Raw genomic sequence first — 24,551 nt, forward strand, 5'->3', positions numbered from 1 at the left:
TAGGGGCTGCCCACAAAAATTTACAAGGGTGTGGCAACCGTGGGTGGGTTCTGCAGAATAGCCGATCTTGTTTTACCTTCTTTCTATTGTCCCTTATCTGGGGGTATGACTTTGGTATTGATATACTGATTGGATCTGTGGTTTTTCGCTCTGTTATGTGTCGTACCTTGCATCTGTGTTGTATATTGTGTCATATACTGCTTGTAATTGCTTGCTCTTTTACTAATAAAGACCAACCTTTTTTGTTAACAAAAAATATGGGTGTGCACAAATGACATAAATGCCGCATTGGGATAAATTACAAGAAAATGCTTATTTTTTTTTACTATTTATTCCTCAAAAAACATAAAATTACAATAAAATGCTTATTATTATTTTTTTTTTACTATTTATTCCTCAAAAAACAACGGAACAACAATATAGGAATCCAAAATTCCCTACAAAATTAAAAGCTATCTGTCCCAAAAAAAAAAAAGATGATGCATAAAACATTTGGGTAAACTACAAAGGTTAAAAAAAAAGCTACAGTATGAAGAACATAAACAAATGCCAAAAACAAAAATAAAAAGCTCTGGGACTAAAAAGGGTGCAAGGAGATAAAGGCCCGGGGACTAAAGTGGATAATGACAGATTGTACAATTTATGCAATTATTGATTTTGCCCATAGTTCTACTTCAGCTACAAAATGTTAACATTTCCAGGGTCAAAAAGTGTTATTCACAAACAACGTTTACTCAATAAAGAGACCTGTCCACGCAGGGTCAATAAAGAGAACCCCAATCAGAGGACTTTCCATCCCCCACTTTGTAGTTCAGAACTTTTGCAGTTGTACTGTGATTGTTCTCTGGAGATGAGCAATAGCTGAACAGAGAAACAAGATAATAAGGACATCCAATCTTCACTTAATGGAATCCCTTAGACTTGTGGCAGAAATGGATGAAATGCAAGTGACCAGATGGGATTAAGTGGTACTGTTGAACACATCTCATAAAACAGCAGTAACTCGCTGTTGGAAGGCCTATGCCAGATTAGCTATTTGCTTTATCACTGAGCAGAGACTTCTCCGTGGCTGGTGTCCCAACCACAAACTTTCATGCAAAGCTGTCATCCATGAGAGAAGGCAGAATGTGAACAGGCGGTATGGATCATGGGAGGGCAGGTGGAACGTGAAATTGGAGGTGTGGACAAGGCAGGCTTAACTGAAGCCCTCAGAATTTACTGATATAGCAATAGTCATCAGAACCTGGAATGGACTCTCCCACGTAGGCTTCAGAGACTTGGCAAAGAAGAAAACACTTGGAAACACAGCTCAGTTAGTGAATCATTGATATGCATTACATGTTCAGTCAAAGCTCCAAAAAAAATGAGAATTGTGAGTAAGCATAGTTCAGTCATTGATGATTATATGAAAAAAAACTGTCAAAAGGTAAAATAAAAAAAGGACTTTAAGTGTACGCCTGATGGACATAAACTCAATACATCTGTCCATTACATTTCTGCTTGCTCAGACTTTAGGTTGTGTTTCAAAGTAGCATAGAATACCTTTTCACTTTTTTTATACTAGCTTGTGAGATGACATGGAGGTGTGAAACGAATGAAATACTTGTAACTCTTCCATTATAGTTTAGCTTGTTACCCCTTTAACTTTTCCTCTTCTTTAAAAGTTTCCTCCCTGCAGCTGAAGCTTGTGAACCCTCTGGTGTGCGAGAAGCTTGGACTTCTGTCTAAAAGCTTTGTCACATTCAGAACACTGATATGGCTTCTCTAGAGTGTGAATCTTCTGGTGTATGATAAGGTTTGCCCTGTGTGCAAACTTTTTTCCACATTCAGGACATTCATGTGGCTTCTCTCCAGTGTGAATCCTCCCATGTGTGGTAAGCTCCTGCCTGCTTTTAAAAGCTTTGTCACATTCAGAACACTAATAAGGCTTCTCTCCGGTGTGAATCCTCTGGTGTGCGATAAGATTGCACTTCTGTCTAAAAGCTTTGTCACATTCAGAACACTGATATGGCTTCTCTAGAGTGTGAATCTTCTGGTGTTTGATAAGGCTTGCCCTGTGTGCAACCTTTTTTCCACATTCAGGACATTCATGTGGCTTCTCTCCAGTGTGAATCCTCCCATGTGTGGTAAGCTCCTGCCTGCTTTTAAAAGCTTTGTCACATTCAGAACACTGATAAGGCTTCTCTCCGGTGTGAATCCTCTGGTGTCTGATAATGCTGGCCTTACTTGTAAAAGCTTTATCACATTCTGAACATTGATGTGGCTTCTCTCCAGAGTGAACCCTCTCGTGTCTGGTAAGCTCCATCTTGCTTTTAAAAGCTTTCCCACATTCAGAACACTGATAAGGCTTCTCTCCGGTGTGAATCCTCTGGTGTCTGATAATGCTGTCCCTACTTGTAAAAGCTTTATCACATTCTGAACATTGATAAGGCTTCTCTCCAGTGTGAATCCTCTGATGCATGATAAGCTCCTGCTTGGTTTTAAAAGCTTTGTCACATTTAGAACACTTATATGGCTTTTCTCCAGTGTGAATCTTCTGGTGTCTAAGAAGGTTTGAATAAAACGTAAAAGCTTTGTCACATTCTGAGCACTGATACAACTTCTGTCCAGTATGAATCACCTGGTGTGCAATAAGATTGGACTTCTGTCTAAAAGCTTTGTCACATTCAGGACATTGATATGGCTTCTCTTCAGTGTGAATCTTCTCATGTTTGAAAAGCTCCACTTTACTTTTGAAAGCTTTGTCACATTTGGCGCACTCATATGGCCTCTCCCCAGTGTGAATCCTTTGGTGCCTGATAAGATCTGACTTCCCTTGAAAAGCTTTGCCACATTCAGAACACTGATATGGCTTCTCCCCAGTGTGAATCTTGTGGTGTCTCATAAGATGCGTCTTATCTCCAAACATTTTTCCACATTCAGGACATTGATGTGACTTCTCTCCAGTGTGGAGCCTCGTGTGTTTCATAAGGTGTTCCGTCCGTGTAAAAGCTTTATCACATTTAGAACACTTATATGGCTTCTCTCCAGTGTGAATCCTCTGGTGTGTGATAAGCTCGGTCGTTGTTGTAAAAGCTTTGCCACATTCAGAACACGGATATGGCCTCTCTCCAGTGTGACCCCTCTGGTGTCTGGTGAGGTTTTCCTTATGTGTAAAACCTTTTCCACATTCAGAACATTGATATGGCCTCTCTCCAGTATGAACCCTCTGGTGTATGAGAAGTTCTGACTTTCCTTTAAAAGCTTTGTCACATTCAGAACACTGATATGGCTTCTCCCCGGTGTGAATCCTTGTATGTGTGGTAAGCTGTCCCTTCGATATAAAAGCTTTACAACAATAAGAACATTGATGTGGCTTCTCTCCAGTGTGAATCATCTCGTGTCTGATAAGGTCGGACTTCCCTTTAAAATCTTTGTGACATTCAGAACACTGAAAAGGTCTCTCTCCAGTGTGAGCTTTCTGGTGTGCAATACGTTTTGCCTCCATTGTAAAACCTTTGTCACATTCCAAAAAAAAAAAAAAAAAAAGCTACTAAAAAGGACTCCTTATCTATGCATGGGTTGGACTTCACTGTAAAGCCATTGTCTCTTCAAGAACACAGAAATTACTTCTCTCCTGTTCTCATCTGAGGCTTTGAAAATGGATATGTCTTGAGTCCTGTGTGAATCCTTCAGTGAACGGCAATTAAGACTTTCAGTCACATAAGACACCCATATGGCTCATTTCACATGTGACTTAGTTGTATGAAGATCAACACGACTGAAAACTTGGTTCATCAATCCACCTGTACAGAAAATATGAGAAAATATTAGAGGGCTAAATAATATTGATTTCTATATTTACAATCATTAAAATATCTAATATATAGAGGAATATGTACAATATTATACACGTTTAAATATTTCGATTTTATTTTACTGAGGACGCTATATTATTTCATCGGCTGGTAAAATTGACAGTCTACAATATTTTTCAGGAGAATCTGATACTTTTTTTTTTTTTTTATATAATTCAGAGCATTGTGCTGCATAGCGATGGGTGAAAGTGCTTGGGTTCGATTTGTAGGTACATCTAATAAATTCATACATTGTAGATGTAAAATTCAAATTTGTAGTGTGAAGGATGGGATTTTTTTTGAAGAACAACTGTCACATAAAATATATTTATTATATTGTAAACAAATTAAATTTAAAAAAAACATGCCGAAATGCCACACTTTTCATAAAAAGATCTGCGACACCATCTTATCCATTGGTTTCATCACAACATTCTATGATAGTAGCATAGACGCTAGAGGTCAACCGATATATCGGCCGATTTTTGGCGTTTTTTATATTAATCTGCATTGGCCGATTGTGCTGATAAAAAGGCCAATTATATCTTCAGCGCGACTTGCAAATTACTTCTGTAATAGAAGTCAATGCAAGTCGCCCGAGTCTTCAGTGAAGCGACTGGTTTCCTCTCTGGGCAGTCTGCCAAGAAAAGAGCAAAGAGATGTGTGTAGGAGTTCTCAGTTTAACCATTTAAAGACTAAGGGTCCTTTCACAGGGGGCGGATCAGTGCTGATCCGCCCCGTGGATATCCGCTTGCTCAGCGGGGATCACCGGCGCGATCTCCGCTGAGCAGGAATATGACAGGTCTGTCTCTGCACACTGCGCAGGGACGGACCTGCCACAGCGCAGCTCTCCCCTATCGGAGACCGGATGAGGACAGACCGCAGTGTCCGTCGTCACCCGATCCGATGACGGATGGTAAAAATAGCTTTTTCCTCCATCACACTTTTTTGGATCGGAGCGGGTCGGATGTCAGCGGACATGTCACCGCTGACATCCGCCACTCCATAGAGCTCTATGGAGCATCCATTCAGGTCCGCCTGAAAAACTGACAGGCGGACCTGAACGGATCGTCCGTGTGAAAGGGGCCTTAATCTTTTCTGACATTTGTTGCTTACATGTAAAAATCCTGTATTTTCTGCTAGAAAATCACTTAGAACCCTCAAAAATTATATATTACTTTTAGACCCCAGGGAATAAAATAGCGGTGTCACATGGCATTTGCGCAGAGGTCTTTCAACCGCATTTTTTGGGGGAAAATGAAAAAAAACAAAAAAAAACAAACACACTGAAACAGTAAAGTCAGCCCATTTTTTTTCATCCAAAAGTTTTGATTACCTGTTTTTGTGCATTATATAATATTTTTTTATCTAAATTATACATACAAGTGAACTGATTGGAGGTTTGTTTTGTTTAATAAATGTTTAAAATGTAAGAAATTTTCTGTATCATTTATGAAGGTTGCTTTCACACTGGAGCAGGCAGGTGTTGACAGTAAAACGCTGCTACTTTTATTGGCGCTTTACCATCATTTTAGCGGCGCTATTCGGCTGCTAGCGGGGCACTTAAAACCCAGCTAGCGGCCGAGGAAGAGGTTAATTGCACCTGTGAAGCGCCGCTGCCAAATCACATTGCATGCGCTTCGGCAGTGGTACCCATTCATTTCAATGGGCAGGAGTGGTGGGGGAGGGGTATACACCACTCCAAAACGTGCTAATTGCAGGACTTTTTTTTTTAACCTCCTGCCAGCGCATCGCCTCAGTGTGAAAGCACACGGGGCTTCCACACAGACTGCAGGGGAGCCGTTTTGGAGGCAATTTACAGGCGCTATTTTTAGCCCAAAAGCGCCTGAAAAACACCCCAGTGTGAAAAGGGGTCTTTTAGATTTTATGAGATAAGGGGGGGGGGAAATAAATAAATAAAATCAGCATTATATATCGGCCATCGGCCGCCACGATTTCTAAATATTGGCATTGGCCAGGGAAAAACCCATGTCGGTCGACCTCTAAGCCCTTGTACACACAGTCGGAGATTCAAACGTAGTGATGGACGAACTTCCGAAGGGACGTTTCGCGAACGTGGACCGCGAACGCGGCCGATAGTTCGCGAACCGGAACGTTCGCGGCGGGCCCCATTGACTACAGGTCAAATTTGCAGCCACAAAATAATTATAGACTCCCTGCAGAGGTGGTTATGGCCAGCTCAGTAGATTGCTTTAAGAAAGGCCTGGATTATTTCCTAAGTGAACGTAATATAACTGGGTACTAAAATTTATAGGTAAAGTTGATCCGGGGAAAATCCGATTGCCTCTCGGGGGATCAGGAAGGAATTTTTTCCCCTGCTTTAGCAAATTGGATCATGCTCTGCTGGGGTTTTTTGCCTTCCTCTGGATCAACTGTGGGTATAGAATTGGGTATATGGGCTGGTATATTTATTTTATATATATATATATATATATATATATATATATATATATATATATATATATATATGTTTTTTTTTTTTTGGTTGATCTGGATGGACTTGTGTCTTTTTTCAACCTTACTAACTATGTAACTATGTAACTATTAGCTGTGCAAACATAGTCCCACCACATGGCCAATGACATAACACCTGTATGAGGTGAATCTGGGATCGACAACTACAAGCATTCTTTTTTTATATGGGAAATTGTTCTGACAATTCATGACTGTGGAGCGCATGAAGGCAATGGAGGAGAGGGAAGGTCAGGGTAGGAAAAGAAGAAGGTGCAGGAGATGATCACCAGCTGTGTGACATACAGCAATGACACCTGCACCGTGATAGAGTCATCTGACAACAGCACCATGATAGAGAGCACTGACATCAGCAGCGTGACATAAAGCACTCACACCAGCACCGTGACAGAGAGCACTGACATCAGCAGCGTGATATACAGCACTGACACCTGCACCGTAAGCAGCCCCAGGAGGAAGTCAGCATAGCACAGGGATGGTGGGAGCCCCTCATAATGAGTATAGCACAGGGATGGTGGGAGCCCCTCATAAAAAGCAGCCCCAGGAGTAAGTCAGCACAGCACAGGGATGGTGGGAGCCCCTCATAATGAGCATAGCACATGGATGGTGTGAGCACCTCAAAATATGCACAGCAGAGGTACAGCCCCAGGAGGAAGTCAGCACAGCACAGGGATGGTGGGAGCCCCTCATAATGAGCATAGCACAGGGATGGTGGGAGCCCCTCATAATATGCACAGCAGAGGTACAGCCCCAGGAGGATGTCAGCACAGCACAGGGATGGTGGAAGCCCCTCATAATAAGCAGCCCCAGTAGAAATATGACACTGCTCAACCTCTTCAAAGAGGAGGGTACGGGAATATAATATGGTGTGCTTTTTTTGGACAAGGAAGTGAGCCAAATGAAGAAATAAGGTCTGTGTGCTCGATTAAAAAAATTGTTTATAGACATATACATGGTCTACTGGTCACATGTGTTGAATTCCTCTGAGATCCATGCCTCATTCATTTTTAGAAATGTGAGGTAGTTAACACTGTCGTGAGCTAGGCGAGTACGCTTATCGGTCACGATCCCCCCTGCTGCGCTGAACGTCCTTTCGGACAGGACACTGGATGAGGGGCAAGCCAACAGTTCGATTGCAAATTGGGCAAGCTCTGGCCAGAGGTCAAGCCTGCCCACCCAGTAGTCCAGGGGTTCATCACTCCTCAGAGTGTCCACATTGGCCGTTAACCCGATGTAGTCGGACACCTGACGGTCTAGGCATTCCCTGATGCTGGATCGGGATGACACCTGTCGATGGGTCGGCTGAAAGAATGACCACATATCCGAAGTCACCAAGACATCTGAAAACCGGCCTCTTCTTGCAGGCGCTGTTGGATTGGTACCTGTAACTCCTTCTCTGGGAGTGGGAATTTCTCCTCTGCCAGTGCACGCAAAAGCAGAATGCAGCATTTCTCGAAGCAAGGCCTGGAAGTGCTGCATTCTGACAGCCCTCTGCGACGGCGGTAACATTTTCACCATTTTGTGTTTGTACCGGGGGTCTAAGTACGTTGCCACCCAGTACTGGTCCTTGACCCTTATGCTTTTTATACGAGGGTCCCTATTAAAACACTGGAGCATGAAGGCCCCCATTTGCAATAAAGTGGAAGCAGTGTGGTGGCCTGGCTCCTGCTCATCATCCAGGATAATGTCGTCCTCTTCATTCTCCTCTCCCCATCCAAGCACAACAGGGATCCCAGAAAGGTTTAAAGCATGCTCTTCTTGCTCCTCCTCATCCGCCCCGGCACCATCCTCCTCTGACTCCTCTTCAGACTTCTGTTGTTGACTTGTCTCAGATAGAGTAGCCCCCCCTGGGAATTCATCCAGCATTGCGACTTCCTCATCTTCCCGCTCCTGCTCCTCCACAGCCTGATGAATGACACGGCGCAATGCACGCTCCATATAGAAGGCATAAGGTACCATGTCACTGATGGCGCCATGGCTGCGACTGACCAGTTTGGTGATCTCCTCAAATGGCCGCAGAAGTCTGCATGCGTCACGCATGAGCAGCCACTGGCGCGGTGAAAAAAAACCCAGCTCCCCAGAACCGGTTCTGCCGCAGAGTTCATACAGGTAGACGTTAACTGCACGTTTCTGCTGGAGCAGCCTATCAAGCATATAGAAGGTGGAGTTCCATCGCGTCGGGCAATCACAAATAAGACGTCTGACCGGCAGATTGTGTCGCCGCTGAATGTCAGCAAGGCGAGCCATGGCTGTGTAAGATCTTCTGAAATGGGCCGAGATTTTCCTTGCCTGCTGCAAGATGTCCTGGACCCCAGGTTATTTGACAAGGAATCGCTGCACGACCAAGTTTAAGACCTGTGCCATGCATGGCACGTGCGTGATTTTGCCCTGTTTCAATGCGCTAAGCAGATTGGCACCGTTGTCACACACCACTTTACCAACTGTCATTTTGAGCGGTGTTAGCCACTGATCTGGCTGTGAACGCAAAGCTGAAAGGAATGCCGGGCCAGTGTGGCTCTTGACTTCCAGGCACAACAGACGCAGTACGGCATGGCAATGTCTCACCTGGCATGTCGAATAGGTTCTGGGGAGCTTGGGCGGCGCAGCGGAAGAGACGCTAGCAGCGGAAAAGGAGGAGTCAGCTGAGGAGGAGGATGGAGGAGGAGGAGAAGAAGAGTCAGGCCTGCATGCAATCTGTGGCGGTAAAACCAAATCTACACGGGTGCCACGGGTTACATGCTTGACGGCCATCAGAAGGTTCACCCAGTGGGCAGTAAAAGTGATATACCTTCCCTGCCCGTGTTTGCTAGTCCACGTGTCTGTGGTCAGATGTATCTTGGCACCGACACTGTGTGCCAGAGATACATTCACTTGCCGCTGAACATGGCCATATAGCTCTGGGATGCCCTTCTGTGAGAAATACTTCCTTCCTGAGACCTTCCATTGTGGTGTTCCAATGGCCACAAATTTGCGAAAGGCCTTCGAGTCCACCAGTTTATATGGCAGTAGTAGGCGGGCTATGAGTTCTGACAAGCCAGCCGTCAACCGTTGGGCAAGAGGGTTATCCGGCGTCATCATTTTTTTATGCTCGAACATTAGGCCCACGGAAGCCTGCCTTTTTGCAGAAAAACGTGAGCTTGGCGTGATGGAAGGTGGAGTGGAGGACAAATGTGAGGAGAGAGGAGAAGGAGAAGTAGCCAGATGTGACCGTACATGGTCGATGACTCGCTCCTGATACATTTGCAGTCTGCTTTGTCCCTCCTGTGCAATGTAAGTTATTCCTGCTTCTCCTCCCTATCTGCTGGTCCATATCTCCCTCTGAACTACCCTCCTCTTCCTCTCTTGTGGGCACCCACGTGACATCACTAGACACGTCATCATCAACATCACCTTCCCCACCGCTATAAGTAGAGATCTCGGAGTAGGCAGCAACACCGGGGACCAACCTCCTCCTTGGGCTGATCTGGGTACTGTTGTCAGACTGCTGAGTAGTGGTTGTTGCTACCTCCTCTTCCTGATCCAATACCAAGAGCGGCTGCGCATCAGAAATGTCCTCTTGATATGGATCGGAAAATAATTCCTGTGACTCAAGCGGAAGGTATGTGGTGGTGGTGGTGTTGTTGGTGGTAGTGTCTTTGGGGGTGCACATAGCAGAGAGTGAAGAAGAGGGTGCAGATTGAGAGGATGAGGAGGGTGCAGAAGAGTAAGGCTGAGCAAGCCATTCAACCAAGTCTGGTGCGTCCTTTAAAGTAATTGAACGCACCTTTTGCAACTTCCCACTTTGGCTCAAGCCTGTTGCTCCTGCCCTACCCCTACCACCCCTGTGGAAGGGCCTGCCTCTTCCTCTGCCTGTCATTTTTTAAATGACCCTGTGACAAAACTCTCAGTCCCTCTACCAATGAAGGACCGCTGCAGTATAGGGCAGCGGTCAGCAGTAGTGCACCTCAACCCTATGTATTGTGGACCGATACCAGTCCTTATAGAATAGCAGACTGTACCTCACTCAACCCTATGTACTGTAGCACCCTATACCTTACCAGTCCTTATAAGGACTTTTGTGGACCAAGTAGGTTGTGTGTGAGTGATTAGCAGACTGTACGTCAGTCCCTATACCGATGAAGGACTGCTGCAGTATAGGGCAGCGGTGAGCAGTAGTGCACCTCAACCCTATGTATTGTGGACCGATACCAGTCCTTATAGAATAGCAGACTGTACCTCATTCAACTCTATGTACTGTAGCACCCTATACCTTACCAGTCCTTATAAGGACTTTTGTGGACCAAGTAGGTTGTGTGTGAGTGATTAGCAGACTGTACATCAGTCCCTATACCGATGAAGGACTGCTGCAGTATAGGGCAGTGGTCAGCAGTAGTGCACCTCAACCCTATGTATTGTGGACCTATACCAGTCCTTATAGAATGGCAGACTGTACCTCACTCAACCCTATGTACTATAGCACCCTACACCAGGTTATTACCAGTCCTTATAAGGAGCTTTGTGGAACAAGTAGGTTGTGACTGATTAGCAGACTGCAGCAGAAGGGCAGCAGTCAAGTATAATATTCTTTCTATATTTGGAAGAAAGAATATTATACGTGTACAAGCCTATTACCGTACCACTGATACCAGTCCTGAAACGAACCTTTGTGGACCTAATATAGTAACAGCTACTGATTAAACTGACCCTCACTGCCTCACACACTGCTTCCTGCCTGTCCCTATATAAACTGACAAAACAGAGGCTACTGGAACAATAATTGAAATAGCACTTTTGTGGACCTGATAGTAACAGCTAATGACTAAACTGGCTGTCCCTACAGCAGACACACCGACCTGTCCCTCTCTCTAAACTGACAAAAGACACTCAGGCTGCTGCAACAATCAGTAGCACAGCACTGCCTATCCTGAACTACACCTAACACCTATACCAGTCCTGAAAAGAACTTTTGTGTACCAAATAGCTAGCGATTTGGGTCACTGGAATCTCTCCCTGCTCCACACAGCAACCTCTCCCTATAGTGACAAAAGAAAGAATGTAAAATGGCCGCTGTATCGGGTGTATTTATAGGTTAGGGGGAATGTCCAAGTGTCCATGTGCTGTAATGTCTCAATTGGCTGTCCTGTACCCCATGATGGATGTGTCATCATAGGTCAAAGTTCTTTTACACATTAAACGCAGAAGTTCGCCGGGTGAACGGCGCCAATAGACCGCCGAACGGGCGGACCGCGAACAGCCGAAATTCGCCACAAAACGATCACCGGGCGAACTGTTTGGCCATCACTATTCAGATGGAATGTGTCCGATCGGACCATTTTGTCGGATAATCCGACTGTGTGTGGTCTTCATCGGACTGTTTCCGTCGGATACTCCGACAGACCAAGTTTTCCAACATGTCGGTCAAATTTTCCGACAACATGATCCGATCGGACCTTGTCTGATCATGTGTAGAGAATTCCCATCGGACAAAGTGCCACGCATGCTCAGATCAAACTCCTACACCAAAGCTATTGGCTACTAGTCACGTCGTAACGAAAATTACGCCACCACATTCTGAAAGATCAGATTTTCCAACAACTTTGTCTGACCGTGTGTATGCAACAGTTTTGGACACAATCCGTCGGACAAAATCCGACGGATTTGGTTGTCGGAATGTCTGACTGTGTGTACAAGGGCTCAGGCCGCGTACACACGCGGGGACTGTTCGCCCAACCTTGTCCGTCAAGCAGTTTCGGCGGACAGTCCGCTCAAAATTAGCTTGAGCGGACTTGCCTACACACGACGAACGAACAGTCCGCTGAAACCTAGCGCGATGACGTTTCGGCACGTACGACGGGACGAGAAATTTGACGTCCAATACACTGCAATGCAACCTTCCGACGTGGAAATCCTTTCTGAGCATGCGCGCAACTTAGTACGTCGAACAAGCCTACACACGAGGGAACTGTCCACTGAAAAAACCTTGTTGCGCGGACTGTTCGCTGAAACTGTCCGCTGAAGCCCCACACACGAGCGGACTGTCCGCCGAAACACTCTTCAGCGGACAAGGTTGAGCGAACAGTCCGCCCGTGTGTACGCGGCCTCATAGACACGTTCCGATCTTATATGGACTGATGCATTTCATGGAATAAACCCACTTCCTCAGGAGCAGTCAGTCTATAAAAAGTATCAAAATGATCTAGAAAAATAATATTCAGTCACATACTGTACATATATTATAATCATGAAGCACCTATATGACCTAAAAGACCCAACCAACCAGTATGTGCCAAAGTTACAGAAGTGGGAGGGAATAAACCCGCAGAGTGGGGCCACCAGGGGGACCAAAAAACAAAGAAAGACCATCCCATAGCTCAAGAAATTCTAACTCAATGACTAGAGAATTCAGTACAAACATGAAGAGCATTGTACCTGAAAAAAAAAATATATATATACTGGCCAGGTTTCAAACGCTTGTCAGTGCAGGAAAAAATAAAATAAAATAAAATAAATAAAAAAACAGGATTTTTAAAAACAGCTTACCTGTAAAATCTTTTTCTTTGATGTACATCAGGGGACACAGAGCCATAGTAGATACTATGTGGGTTAATAGGCCACCAATAGGTGATGGATACTGGCACGCCCTAAAAAGTGCACTCCCTATATAACACTTCCCACTACTGGGAGTCCTCAGTTTTGTAGCCAAGCAATACAAGTGTATACCAAGAAGGGAGGGACCTCTGTGTCCCCTGATGTACATCAAAGAAAAGGATTTTACAGGTAAGCGGTTTTAAAAATCCTGTTTTCTTTTCATACATCAGGGGACACAGAGCCATAATAGTTACTATGTGGGATGTCCCATATGGCAACTGAAGGGGGGGAGGGGAGACAACAAAAAAAGGAGGTCAGAGGACTCATACTGCAGCCTGCAGCACACTGTGCCCAAAGGCAATATCCTCATTAACATTGATTTGATAAAATCTGGTAAATGTATGAACTGAAGACCAAGTTGCGGCCTTACAAATCTGAGCCATAGAGGCCTGATGATGCACTACCCAAGAGGCACTAACTGCCCTGGTTGAGTGCGCTTTAACATGAAAAGGAGGAATTTTCTTCCTTAAGCCATACGCTTGAACAATCACTTGACAAATCCATTTGGAAATAGTAGATTTTGATGCTGCCTGTCCCCTTTTTGGACCTTCTGGCAGTACAAACAAAAAACATCCGTTTTGCGAACCTGAGCGGTCGCTTTTAAATAGACTCTGATCGCTTTTACTATGTCAAGGGAATGTAGTGCCTTCTCTTCCCTAGATTGAGGCTCTGGGAAGTAAGAAGGTAGAATAATATCCTGATTTAAATGAAAACCTGTCACCACCTTTGGTATGAATTCAGGATGAGGATGCAGAACCACCTCATCCTTATGCATGATCAAATAAGGCTCTTTACAAGACAGAGCTGCTAGTTCTGATACTCTTCTAGCAGAAGAAATGGCAAACAAAAAGATTATTTATTGTCAAAAGAACCAAGGGAATTTCTCGTAAAAGGCTCAAAAGGCTGATTTTGTAAAGTCGATAAGACCAACATTTAAATCCCAAGGATTTAGAGGCGTTTTGATAGGGGGATTAATCCGTGTTACCCCTGAATAAAACTACATACCAGAGAGTGAGACGCAAGAGACTGTTGAAAAAACACAGACAAGGACGATGATATACAGCCCTTGATAAGACTCAAGGTCAGCTTAATTTCTAATCCCATTTGCAGGAAATCAAGGATCCCACCTATCACATACTTCCTGGAGTGCCAACCCCTGGATTCACACCAAGAAACATATGCCTTCCAGACTCTGTAGTAAATGATTCTGGAAGCCGGCTTCCTGGCATTAACCAAAGTAGACACTACTGAATGGGGATAACCCACGGTCCTTTAGAATGTGAGTTTCAATAGCCAAATGTAATTTAGAGCCTGTAAGGTAGGATGGAATACCGGACCTTGTGTGAGAAGGTCTGACCATAATGGCAGAGTCCAAGGGACTCCTACCGCCATCTTTATGATCTCGGCAAACCAAGATCTTCTAGGCCACCAGAATCACCTCCTTTCGTTCTTGCTTGATCCTGCGGAGAAGGCGCAGAAGTAGCAGAACTGGAGAAAATGAATAGATCAGTGAAAACTGATCCCATGGGAAGACTAATGCGTCTGTTTTGCATGCTAGCAGATCCCTCGTTCTTGACACAAAGTTGTCAACTTTGTTGATGAATCTGGACAGGTCCACGTCCGGAATACCCCATCACTGACATCGCTAGGAAGATGTCAGGGTGAAGAGACCATTCCCCCAGAAATAACTGTTGGCGACTCAAGTAGTCCGCCTGCCAATTTTCTATTCCTGGAATGAAAATCGCCGATAGGCAAGGAATGTTGTTTTCTGCCCAGGCTAGAACATGATTCAACTCTTTTTGGGCTGCACCTCGTGCCACCCTAGTGATTGATGTAAACCACAGCCGTGGCATTGTCGGATTGAATCCTGACAGGACAATTCCATAGCCTGAGCATCCAGGACTCTAGGGCCAGACGTACTGCCCCAATCTCCAAAATGTTGATGGGCAAGGTCCTTTCTGACTTGGACCATCTCCCCTGGACAGAATCCTCTTCCAAGACTGCTCCCTAGCCTAGGAGGCTGGCATCTGTTGTCACCACTTTCCAGGATACTGGCAGATCAACCACCAATTTAGGCTCTGATGTACATCGGGGATAAGCGTATTGGAAAATCCAAAGCCTGAGCCTTCTTGTTCCAGACCAACAGGATGGTGTTTTGTAGCAGTCTTGAGTGAAACTGTGTGTAAGGGATGGCCTCAAAGGCCTAACAATCTCATGCACAGCCGAATGGAAGGATTTTTGCTTTGACAAGTTGAATTAGTCCTATAATGGAACTGATTCTTGTCTGGGGTAAGAATACTTTTTCTGTACGGCATCTATGACCAGCCCCAAATACTGTAATCTCCTTGATGGTTTTAAGCAGGATTTTTCTAGGTTGAGTATCCAACCTAGAGATTCCAGGTAGTTTACAGCTGTGATTAAACTTTGATTTAGACCAGAGACTGAATAATCTACTAAAAATAAATAGTCTAGATAGGCTAGGAGCGTTATGCTTTGAGCCCTTAATCTGGCTAAAGGAGGTGCCAGAATTTTTCTATTTTTTTAACACCCACGGTGCGGTGGCTAGACCAAATGGCAGGGCCACAAACTGAAAATTATGATTTTCTATCTCGAAGCATAGAAATTTCTGGTGAGCTGGAAATATGGCACATGGAGATATGCATCCTTGATATCAATCAATCAATGTCGAAAAACTCCCCTCCTTGCAAGACTGAAACAACCGATCGGATTGTGCCGATTCAGATCTTTGAGATCTTTATTTATTATTATTATTCAGGATTTATATAGCGGCAGCAATTAACGCAGCGCTTTACAATATAAAAGGGAGACAATACAGTTACAATACAATTAAATACAAAAGGATTAAGAGGACCCTGCTCAGAAGAGCTTACAATCTAAAAGGGTGGGGCAGGTGGTACAGAAGGTTATAATTGTTGGGAATGAGTTTATGGAAGTGGTAGGAGATTAGTTTGAGACGTGATAGGCTTCCCTGAATAGATGAGTTTTCAGGGATCGTCTGAAGGTAGCAAGAGTAGAGGATAGCCGGACCGGTGGAGGTAGCGAGTTCCAGAGGATTGGAGAGGCTCTGGAGAAATCCTGGAGACGAGTGTGGGAGGAGGAGACAAGAGAGCTTGAGAGTAGGAGGTCTTGAGAAGAACGGAGGGGACGGTTTGGGTGATATTTGGAGACAAGATTGGTGATGTAACTCGGGGCAGAGTTGTGAATGGCTTTGTATGTGGTTGTTAGTATTTTGAATTTAATTCGCTGGGTGATTGGGAGCCAGTGTAGGGATTGGAGGAGAGGGTTGGCAGACACTGAGCGGTTGGTAAGGTGGATAAGTCTGGCAGCAGCATTCATGATAGACTGAAGAGGAGATAGCCTATGGAGAGGCAGGCCAATGAGAAGGGAGTTGCAATAGTCAAGGCGAGCGATAACAAGGGAGTGAATGAGGATCTTGGTAGTTTTAATTTTAGAGATATTACGGAGGTGAAATCTACAAACTTTTGACAACGATTGGACTTGGGGCTGAAATGACAAGTCAGAGACTAGGGTTACACCTAGTACCCTGGTGTGAGGGGAGGGCCTGATGGTTGCATTGTTGATTTTGATGGAAAAGTCATGGAGGGGGGGCATGTGCAGGGGGGATTATTAATAGCTTAGTTTTAGAGAGGTTTAGTTTAAGGAAATGGTGTGACATCCATGCTGATATGTCAGTTAGCAGGTTAGTAATGCGAGAGGAGACTGAAGGAGTGAGGTGAGGAGTAGACAGATAGATTTGGGTGTCATCGGCGTATAAGTGGTATTGGAAGCCGTGGGCGGTTATCAGGTGACCAAGGGAGGAGGTATAAATAGAGAAGAGAAGGGGTCCAAGAACAGAGCCTTGAGGGACCCCCACAGAAAGGGGCAATGGAGAGGAGGATACAGAGTTGTAGGTGACACTGAAGGAGCGCTGTGATAGATAGGCAGAGAACCAGGAAAGATCTAGAATGGGTCTTACCTCTCCGTTTGGTTTTGGAACCGAGAAAAGGTTTGAATAATAACCCGTGCCCTGTTACTCCAAGGAAACCTCTGATATCGCCAGCTGGGATCTAGCACTGACTGGAAGAACAGACGCAGGAGGAAATATGGGGAGGGGATGGGCACAGTTGGCTCTGGCTCTATTGAGGCAGAGTCAGCTGTCAATCAGGCGGCAGGGTGGATCTCAAAAGTATTGTCAGGATCTGTCCTGGCTGCATCGCGGCTCTGTGCTGTCAGGATATAATGGGCAATAGCCCGCCACATGCACATGAGTTTTTTTTTGTCACAGGAGAACATACTATATGTTATATTGTGAACAAAAAAAAAAAAGAACTAAGGCCAAAAAAAGGTTAGGCCATAGTTCTCTTTTAAACCAGGTTTTATCCAAGCAAAACAGCACTCCAGCAAGGTCCATTCTTTTTTTAATTGCTTTGTTGAAAAAAAACATCTATGACAGTAAACATTCTTTTCCTGACAGACTCCATGGCAGACTACGTTTGGGTTAACCCCGCCTCCTCTCCAATGCTATAGGACCCCACTCCCATAAATTTGATCTCACCACTAGAGACTGCTTTCCGTAATTAGCCAACTCATGACCAAAAGGGTGGGAACTCCGTCTGCCATGGAGTCCAGCAGAAAAGTAAAATTACGGTACGTATATGATAATAAATTTTCAATTTTCCTGACAGACTTCATGGTAGACTACATGTGGGAAATAACTAGCCAAACCACACGGGTGGGTATGCTGATAAAAAGAAGTTTATTCTCCCCGTCAACTGACTGGATTCTTAAACCAAAGAAGATAGAGTAGCAGGTTCTATGCAATAGTGTGACATAAAAAAGGTATTAATGGAGGCCCATGAGGCCGCCTAGTAGATGAGATCAGGAGCCACATGCCGGGCTGCTGCCCACGAAGCCTCCATACCCCTGGTAGGGTGTGTTGTCACCGCCTCTGGAGGAGCCAGGCCCTTAGCCCTATAAGCCTGCTAGATAGACTGGATGATCCAGGTCACAATTGTTCTGGACGAAGCATGTTTCCCCTGGTTGTCGGAGCGTCTAAAAGGAGGTAGTAACTTGTAGGTATTCCTTCAGCATTTCGCCTACATCCAGAGGATGGACTTCAGATAAACCTGGGGTCCTGAATGTAGGTAGGACAATTTCTTGGTCCTCATGGAACACTGAAGAGACTTCGGATGCGAGCCGAGCCCGGTCAGAAAGTCAGGAATGGTTCTACATGACCCAATCTCAGAAACCCCTTTTAGCCGAAGTGATGACTACTAGAAAGGCGACTCTTGCAGAAAAGTCCTTAATAGAAAGCGGGGCAGATCCCATGGTGCTTAAACCAGACAGCGAGTCGATGACAAGGGGAATCTTTGAAGCCTGTTGCCCCACAGAAAAACTGCAGATTTAAAAGGGTGAACAGCCCACAATGTACCAGAGAAGGCCGACAAGGCAGAGACTTGTAGCTTGAGAGAGCTGATGGACAGAGACCGATCTAGAACGGATTGAGGAAAGCTGAGAATATCTTAGGATTCCCGGATCCTTGAATGATCTGCCCATAGAGGATGAGAATTTGACAAAAATTGGCCAAAATTCTCTCATATACTTTATTCACGATTGCCCTTCTCGAGCCCATGAGAATGGAAATTACACCCGAGAGACTCCAGCCTTTCCTTCTCAAGAACCAGACCATCAGTCTCAGTAATGCCGGACAAGGGTGCAGGACTGCCCCTATGAGAAAGAAGGTCCAGCCTGAGAGGAAGAGGTAGCGGATCCCAGAAGCTGAGCTGGGTCAGGAGGGGAAACCATGGCCTGTTTGGCCAGTAAGGCACTATCGTCACCACCTCAACCGCCTCCACTTGAAGCCTCCATAAGAATCTGAGGATGATCGGTAACGGGGAAAAAAGTGTACGCCCTGTTGGAGCTTCCACTGATCTGTCAGGGCATCTATTCTGAAGGCCTGGCTGCAACGGCCCCGGGTATAATATAACTTCTTGATTTTGAAGTAGCAGGGGGGATGCAAATAAATCTACTTCAGGATTGACTCCCAAGGACAGAATACACTTGAACGTCTGCGTGTGCAATGACCACTCGTTGTCCAGCTGAGTGCGTGACACAAAGTCCGCTTGGACATTCTAGACTCCAGGGACAAAGACTGCTGAAATATTGGCCAGATTTTTCTGAGCCCAGGACATGATGGGCTCAACTTCTTGGAGCAGAGTAGAGCTCCGAGTGCCCCCCCTGTCTCTTCACATATGAGACCGCTGTGGTGTTGTCCATCTTCAGTAAAACTGACTTCCCCTTCAGGAGATGAGTGAAAGATTGGAGGGCAGACCAAGCTGCCCATAACTCCAGGACATTCGAGCCTGGGTTGTGAAGACGGGCACCCCACTTGCCTTGAGCAAGTTCTGGCCCACAAAGGGCTCCCCATCCAGTACCACTGGCATCGGTCAAGACTGTGACCCATGAGATGGGGGGCGATAGAGTGGCAGGTGAGCAGATTTCTGCACTGGAGCCAGAAGAGGCTGTTCCTCATCACTGAAGTTATGTGAATGGACTGATTGTCGTCCCCCAAATTCTATTGTTGAAGAAACCCTATCTGAAAAGGGCATAATCTCCCCAGAGACCACTTGACCATTGTGCCGAATATTTAAGCATTGCCAGGCTTTTAGGTGTGAAGAGCTCTGGGCTCTTGAGATTCTGCCTTGAATGACTGGAATCTTTTCCACGAGGAGAGAGAGATGGAACTTTCTACCATGTGGAACTAAGTACATTATATCAGGCGCTGGACTAGTTCTAGATTTCTTTTTCCCCAGACATGCTAGAACATAAGCAGACACGCCCCCACCCGACCCGCCTGGGCAGGCCCAAACTCAAAATGGCTTAGCCGGCTTTTGTCCACTGGACGCCTGGCTTTTAGCGGGCTTCTGGAAGGATGCCTGTATTCTGCTCCAATTCATTCTGATATCTCAGCCGGGCCTGTAAGAGAGTGTGCTTCCCTTGAATGCTCAGTACTATGTCTTCTGTGCTGAGGCCTTTTCTGATTGAACAGATGCCTAACCTGAGGCAGGAAGGCCGACCTCCCACCTGTGGCCCGGGCTATGGCGCTATACAGCTTGTCACCAAACAAACAGCGAGGACCCTTTAAGGGGATCCTACACCTGGCCTGCTTGGATGCTGGGTCAGCGAGCCGGGGCGCAACCACAAGGCCCGATTGGCAGTGACCGAGGACAGTATAGTCAGGGCTGACAGGCGAATAAGGTTAATTGAAGCCTTCCTCAGGAAGGCCACCGCCAGCCTCAGCTCCTGGATTACTGAGCCCCTGGCCAGTTCTTCTGAGACTCCTCTGATCATGGAGTCTACATTCTCCATCTAGACCTCCATGGCCTTGGACATGGCTGCAAGGACCAAGGCGGGTTTGCAAGCCATCCCGGCTGACCTGTAAATCCTTTTAAGATCTTGATATATTCTTCTCTCAAGCCCATCTTTGAAGGATACTGCATCTTCCAGAGGAAGAGTGAAGCGCTTAGCTAGTGGCATAAGAGCTGCGTCTACGTGGGCAGCGTTTTCCAGATATTTCACTTCCTCAGCCTTGAAGGGGTATAAACTGGAGGTTCCTTTAATTCAGAAAGGAGTGGAAAAATGGAATGTTCTTTCTCCAGATGCTTAAGGAATTTCTTCTGTTTAGGCGTGGGAGTAAAAGTCTTGCCACTTAAGGGCCTCTTTGACCGCTTTAATTAGTGGGGAAACCAGGGTGAAGTCGAAGCCTCCAACAAACTCATCTCCCTCCATCTCGCTATGAGAGGAATCAGGGGAGGAATCATAAGGCTGGAATGGGCCAAGATCCTCCTGGGCCTCATGAGCCAGGGAGCCAGATAACGTGGTGGACTGGCTCTGCATGTAAGATGTACCCTACTGGGGGATTGTTGCACCACTCGTTTGACCAGCATCTCCATTTGCCAGCTTTCTGCATCTTTTTCCTGACCGCCTTGGCATAACAAGGATCACATAAGGACTTGACTTCCGGGACCCACAACCCCAGCAGGATCTGTGATCAAAACGGCTGCCGTGGCGGTGGGTGTGGTGTTTGGAGAAGGAATAGGAACATCTCCTCTGATGTTGGGTCCTAGACGGAGAGTCACGTCTGGACCTTGATGAAGAAGGTGGGCATTGCGGCCTGGCAAGGTCCCGGTCATCTTGGATAGTAAGCTGATGGTCTGACCTGGAAGGTTTAAAAAAAAAAGGGACAAAGGAGAACGTAACATTTAGGGAATCAGTCCATCTGCATGTGGACCTGGCCCTCCCCTTCTCATGCCCCACATATCTAAAGCACGAGGGCTGGCCATACGGAGGCGGCTTTGTAGGAACACTCACACGTTCAAGAACAAAAAGGAGTACAAATAGCAGTGCAGCTTCCCCTTTAAGAGGCATCTTAGTCCCCCTTCCCTCTTTTACCATAGCCCCAGGCTGAAGCTAACCATTAACTTGGGAACCTGGGGCCTGAGGAGCTGAAGCAAGCTGCCTGTAGTAATCCTTAGAACGACAGGGCTCTCAGGGATGCGCAGTGGTGGCCTGCAGTAGAGCACCTGCATGGCCGCCGGGTCCCCTGCTACACCGTGCATGCGCAGTAGCGACCCACAAGAAGAAGGGCAAATGAAGGAAAAAACAAACAGGGAACTTCTGACTTGGAGAATCTCCAGACCTGCCAGCTGTGCCTCCGATTTCATCCTCTGTCTGTTCTTCCAATCAGAGCTAGAGAATTGGAAGGGGGGGATCCCCGTGAGGGTGGCAAAACTATGCATGTGAAGTAAAACATCATGTACAATATCTACCAAATCTGCACAAAAACCGCAAACAAAAAAAAGTCTAGTTGTATGCAAGATTTAATAACGAGATGTAAAGTCCGTATGGTTTGACAACATATACCCCTCAATATCTCCAAAACCAAAGCGGCACAAACGTTTATTTTTGCAGCACAAAGCGAATGGCGCGTTTGTTTTTAATACGTTTTCCCAGTTTTTAGTGGTAAAAGTAGGCCTCGGCTTATATTCGGATCAGCTTATACACGAGTATATACGGTAGTTGCTTTTTCCCCAGGAATGTAACTAAGGCAGTGTAGTGAGATAATAAATAACTGGATTAAACACTAGGAGTCCCATCATGCCTCTGCCTCTGGGTGTCATGCTTGTGGCTCTCAGAGCCTTGCTATGCCTCATGGGAATTGTAGTTCTGCAACAGCTGGAGGTCCGCTAATTGCATATCCCTGGTCTAGTGTATTAACTCTGTCATTTGTAGGTAGGAGTATATATATCCCCAATGAGTTTGCGTTTAGAGTGTCTTATTGTTACTGCCATATAGGGGTGAGCTTATTGTTCGAGTCGAACGTAACTTCAACTTGAACATCGGGTGTTCGCCAGGTCGCTGAACATTATGGGCCGTTCATGGCAAATTTGAGAGCTGCGGAACGCCCCATAATGCACTGCAAAATTGGAGTGCATTGCCGTATGACGATTGGGTGGAGGGGCAAGTCAGGATTATCACATAGGAAGATGGGTTAATGTAGTTAGAGGGAGTGGAAGGGGCTCGCAGAAAAGGAAGGCCAGTCCTGTGTTTGTGCATCAAAACAAATTTGCCGAGTTGGGTGAAAATGTGGAGGTGGCAAACACAGAGATGGCAGCCCTAGATGTCACTGCTCCCCCTAACAGCCGGGAGAGCAGCCCATCTAGTAGAGGAGGGGAGGGGAGTGCAGATAGGCCTAGACAGTTGGTGGTTATAGGGGATTCTTTAATCAGAAGGACTGATAGAATAATTTGTCGCCAGGATCGCCTCAACCGAATGGTTTGCTGTCTCCCTGGTGCTAGGGTTCGGCATGTGGTGGACCGGGTGGATAAATTACTGGGAGGGGCTGGGTATGACCCAGCAGTCTTGGTCCACGTTGGAACCAATGACCGTATACATGGAAGGTGGAGGCTCCTTAAGAATCAATTTAGAGAACTAGGCTGCAAGTTGAAGGGAAGGACCTCCAAGGTGATATTCTCTGAAATATTGCCTGTGCCATGCGCAACACAGGAAAGGCAGGGGGTGATTAGAGAGCTGAATGCATGGCTAAAGACCTGGTGTAGGGAGGAGGGATTTGGGTTTCTAGAGCACTGGGCTGACTTTTCATTGGGGTGCAACCTATATGCTAATGATGGTTTGCACTTGAATGGAAGGGGGTCTGCTGTGCTGGGGAAGAGGTTTATGGGAAGGCTGGAGGAGTATTTAAACTGGGTTTGAGGGGGGAGGGTGAACCAGAAGTACATTGGGCAGACAGGTCAGTTAGGGGTCAGACATTAATGGAGGGTGGAATGGGGATAGATGGGGGGTGGGATATGGCAGGTGACAAGAAATTTCCCATGTTGCAAACAGCCATTGAAAACTATAGTGCAAATTGTACTACTAAAAATAATATGAAAAACACCAGAGCAAAATGTAATAATGCATTAAAGTGTTTGTACACCAATGCCAGAAATCTGCCAAGCAAAATAGGTGAGTTGGAAGCTGTGGTGCATGAGGAGAGCTATGATGTAATCGGTATTGCTGAAACTTGGCTTCAACCCTCACATGACTGGGCTATTAATATTCCTGGCTATGCACTCTTTCGGAGAGACAGGGTAAAAAGGAAAGGTGGCGGGGTCTGTCTCTATGTGAGAAGTGATCTCAAAGCAAGTGTGAAAGAGGACCTGGTGGATGGAGAGTGTGATGTGTCCAAAGCTTTATGGGTGGAACTGCATTTAGATGGGTGTAGTTCAAAGTTAATCGTTGGAGTTTGTTATAGACCACCCAATGTGAATGAGGAGGTGGAGAATCAGCTCCTTGCACAGATGGAAAGGGCTGCAAGGGCTGGGACAGTGATAATAATGGGGGATTTTAACTACCCAGAAATTGACTGGAGTAATGGCACTGCTGAGACTGTTAAAGGGCAAAAAATGATAAACCTATTACAGGACAATTTTATGGTCCAGTTTATTGAGGCCCCAACTAGGAATGAAGCTCTGTTGGACCTGGTAATCTCAAACCATGCGGAGCTTATTACTAATGTCCAGATAAAGGAACACCTGGGGGGGGGGCGTGGCGACCGCCGAACATGATGGCCGCAAGTGCTTAGAGCTCCGCTCGGCCGACGGGGAGCCACCGCAATATCGACGCTCGTTCGCACGCCGGAATCGCCGCTTAGGCTTCACAATCCGCTGTAGAAGCGAGGGGACCCGGGGACATGAAGAAGAAGCTCCGCGCGGCGGAGAAAATGCTTAAATTACCGGAATTTTTTCCGGCTGTCTCCCGCGGACCACAAGAAAATGGCGGCGAGAGACAAAATCGCAGGCCAGCCTCAAGCGCTCCAGTGCCACCTTCAGGACCGGAAGTGATGCGGACGGAGAAGGAGAGGAACGCGGATGCCGAGCAAACTATGCAAGCAGCTCGGAGCAGTGGCAGCTCCTCTCCCTGTGATTCTCCCACAACAAGAAGCCCGGCGAAATCAAAGCCCAGGCTAGATCCAGATATACCCGCACATCGCAATAAGTATTCAGCCCTGGACAT

The 24,551-nt window shown here is 46.0% G+C and overlaps 1 protein-coding gene across 1 annotated transcript in view; it reads right to left on the bottom strand.

Moving 5' to 3' along the window:
• Positions 1–312: 312 nt before the first annotated feature.
• LOC143956804 (uncharacterized) overlaps positions 313–24,551 on the bottom strand; it is a 37,009-nt gene continuing 12,770 nt past the window's right edge. Inside the window, exon 2 of the mRNA XM_077466977.1 lies at positions 313–3,785. Within this exon, the coding sequence (XP_077323103.1) occupies positions 1,919–3,487 (1,569 nt within the window). The 5' untranslated portion in view covers positions 3,488–3,785 and the 3' untranslated portion in view covers positions 313–1,918. The remainder of the gene's footprint in view (positions 3,786–24,551) is intronic.

This window comes from Lithobates pipiens, unplaced genomic scaffold (genome assembly GCF_037356315.1).
Source record: "Lithobates pipiens isolate NorthernLeopardFrog02 unplaced genomic scaffold, aLitPip1_a1.2 Scaffold_41, whole genome shotgun sequence".
Taxonomy (NCBI): Eukaryota; Metazoa; Chordata; class Amphibia; order Anura; family Ranidae; genus Lithobates; species Lithobates pipiens.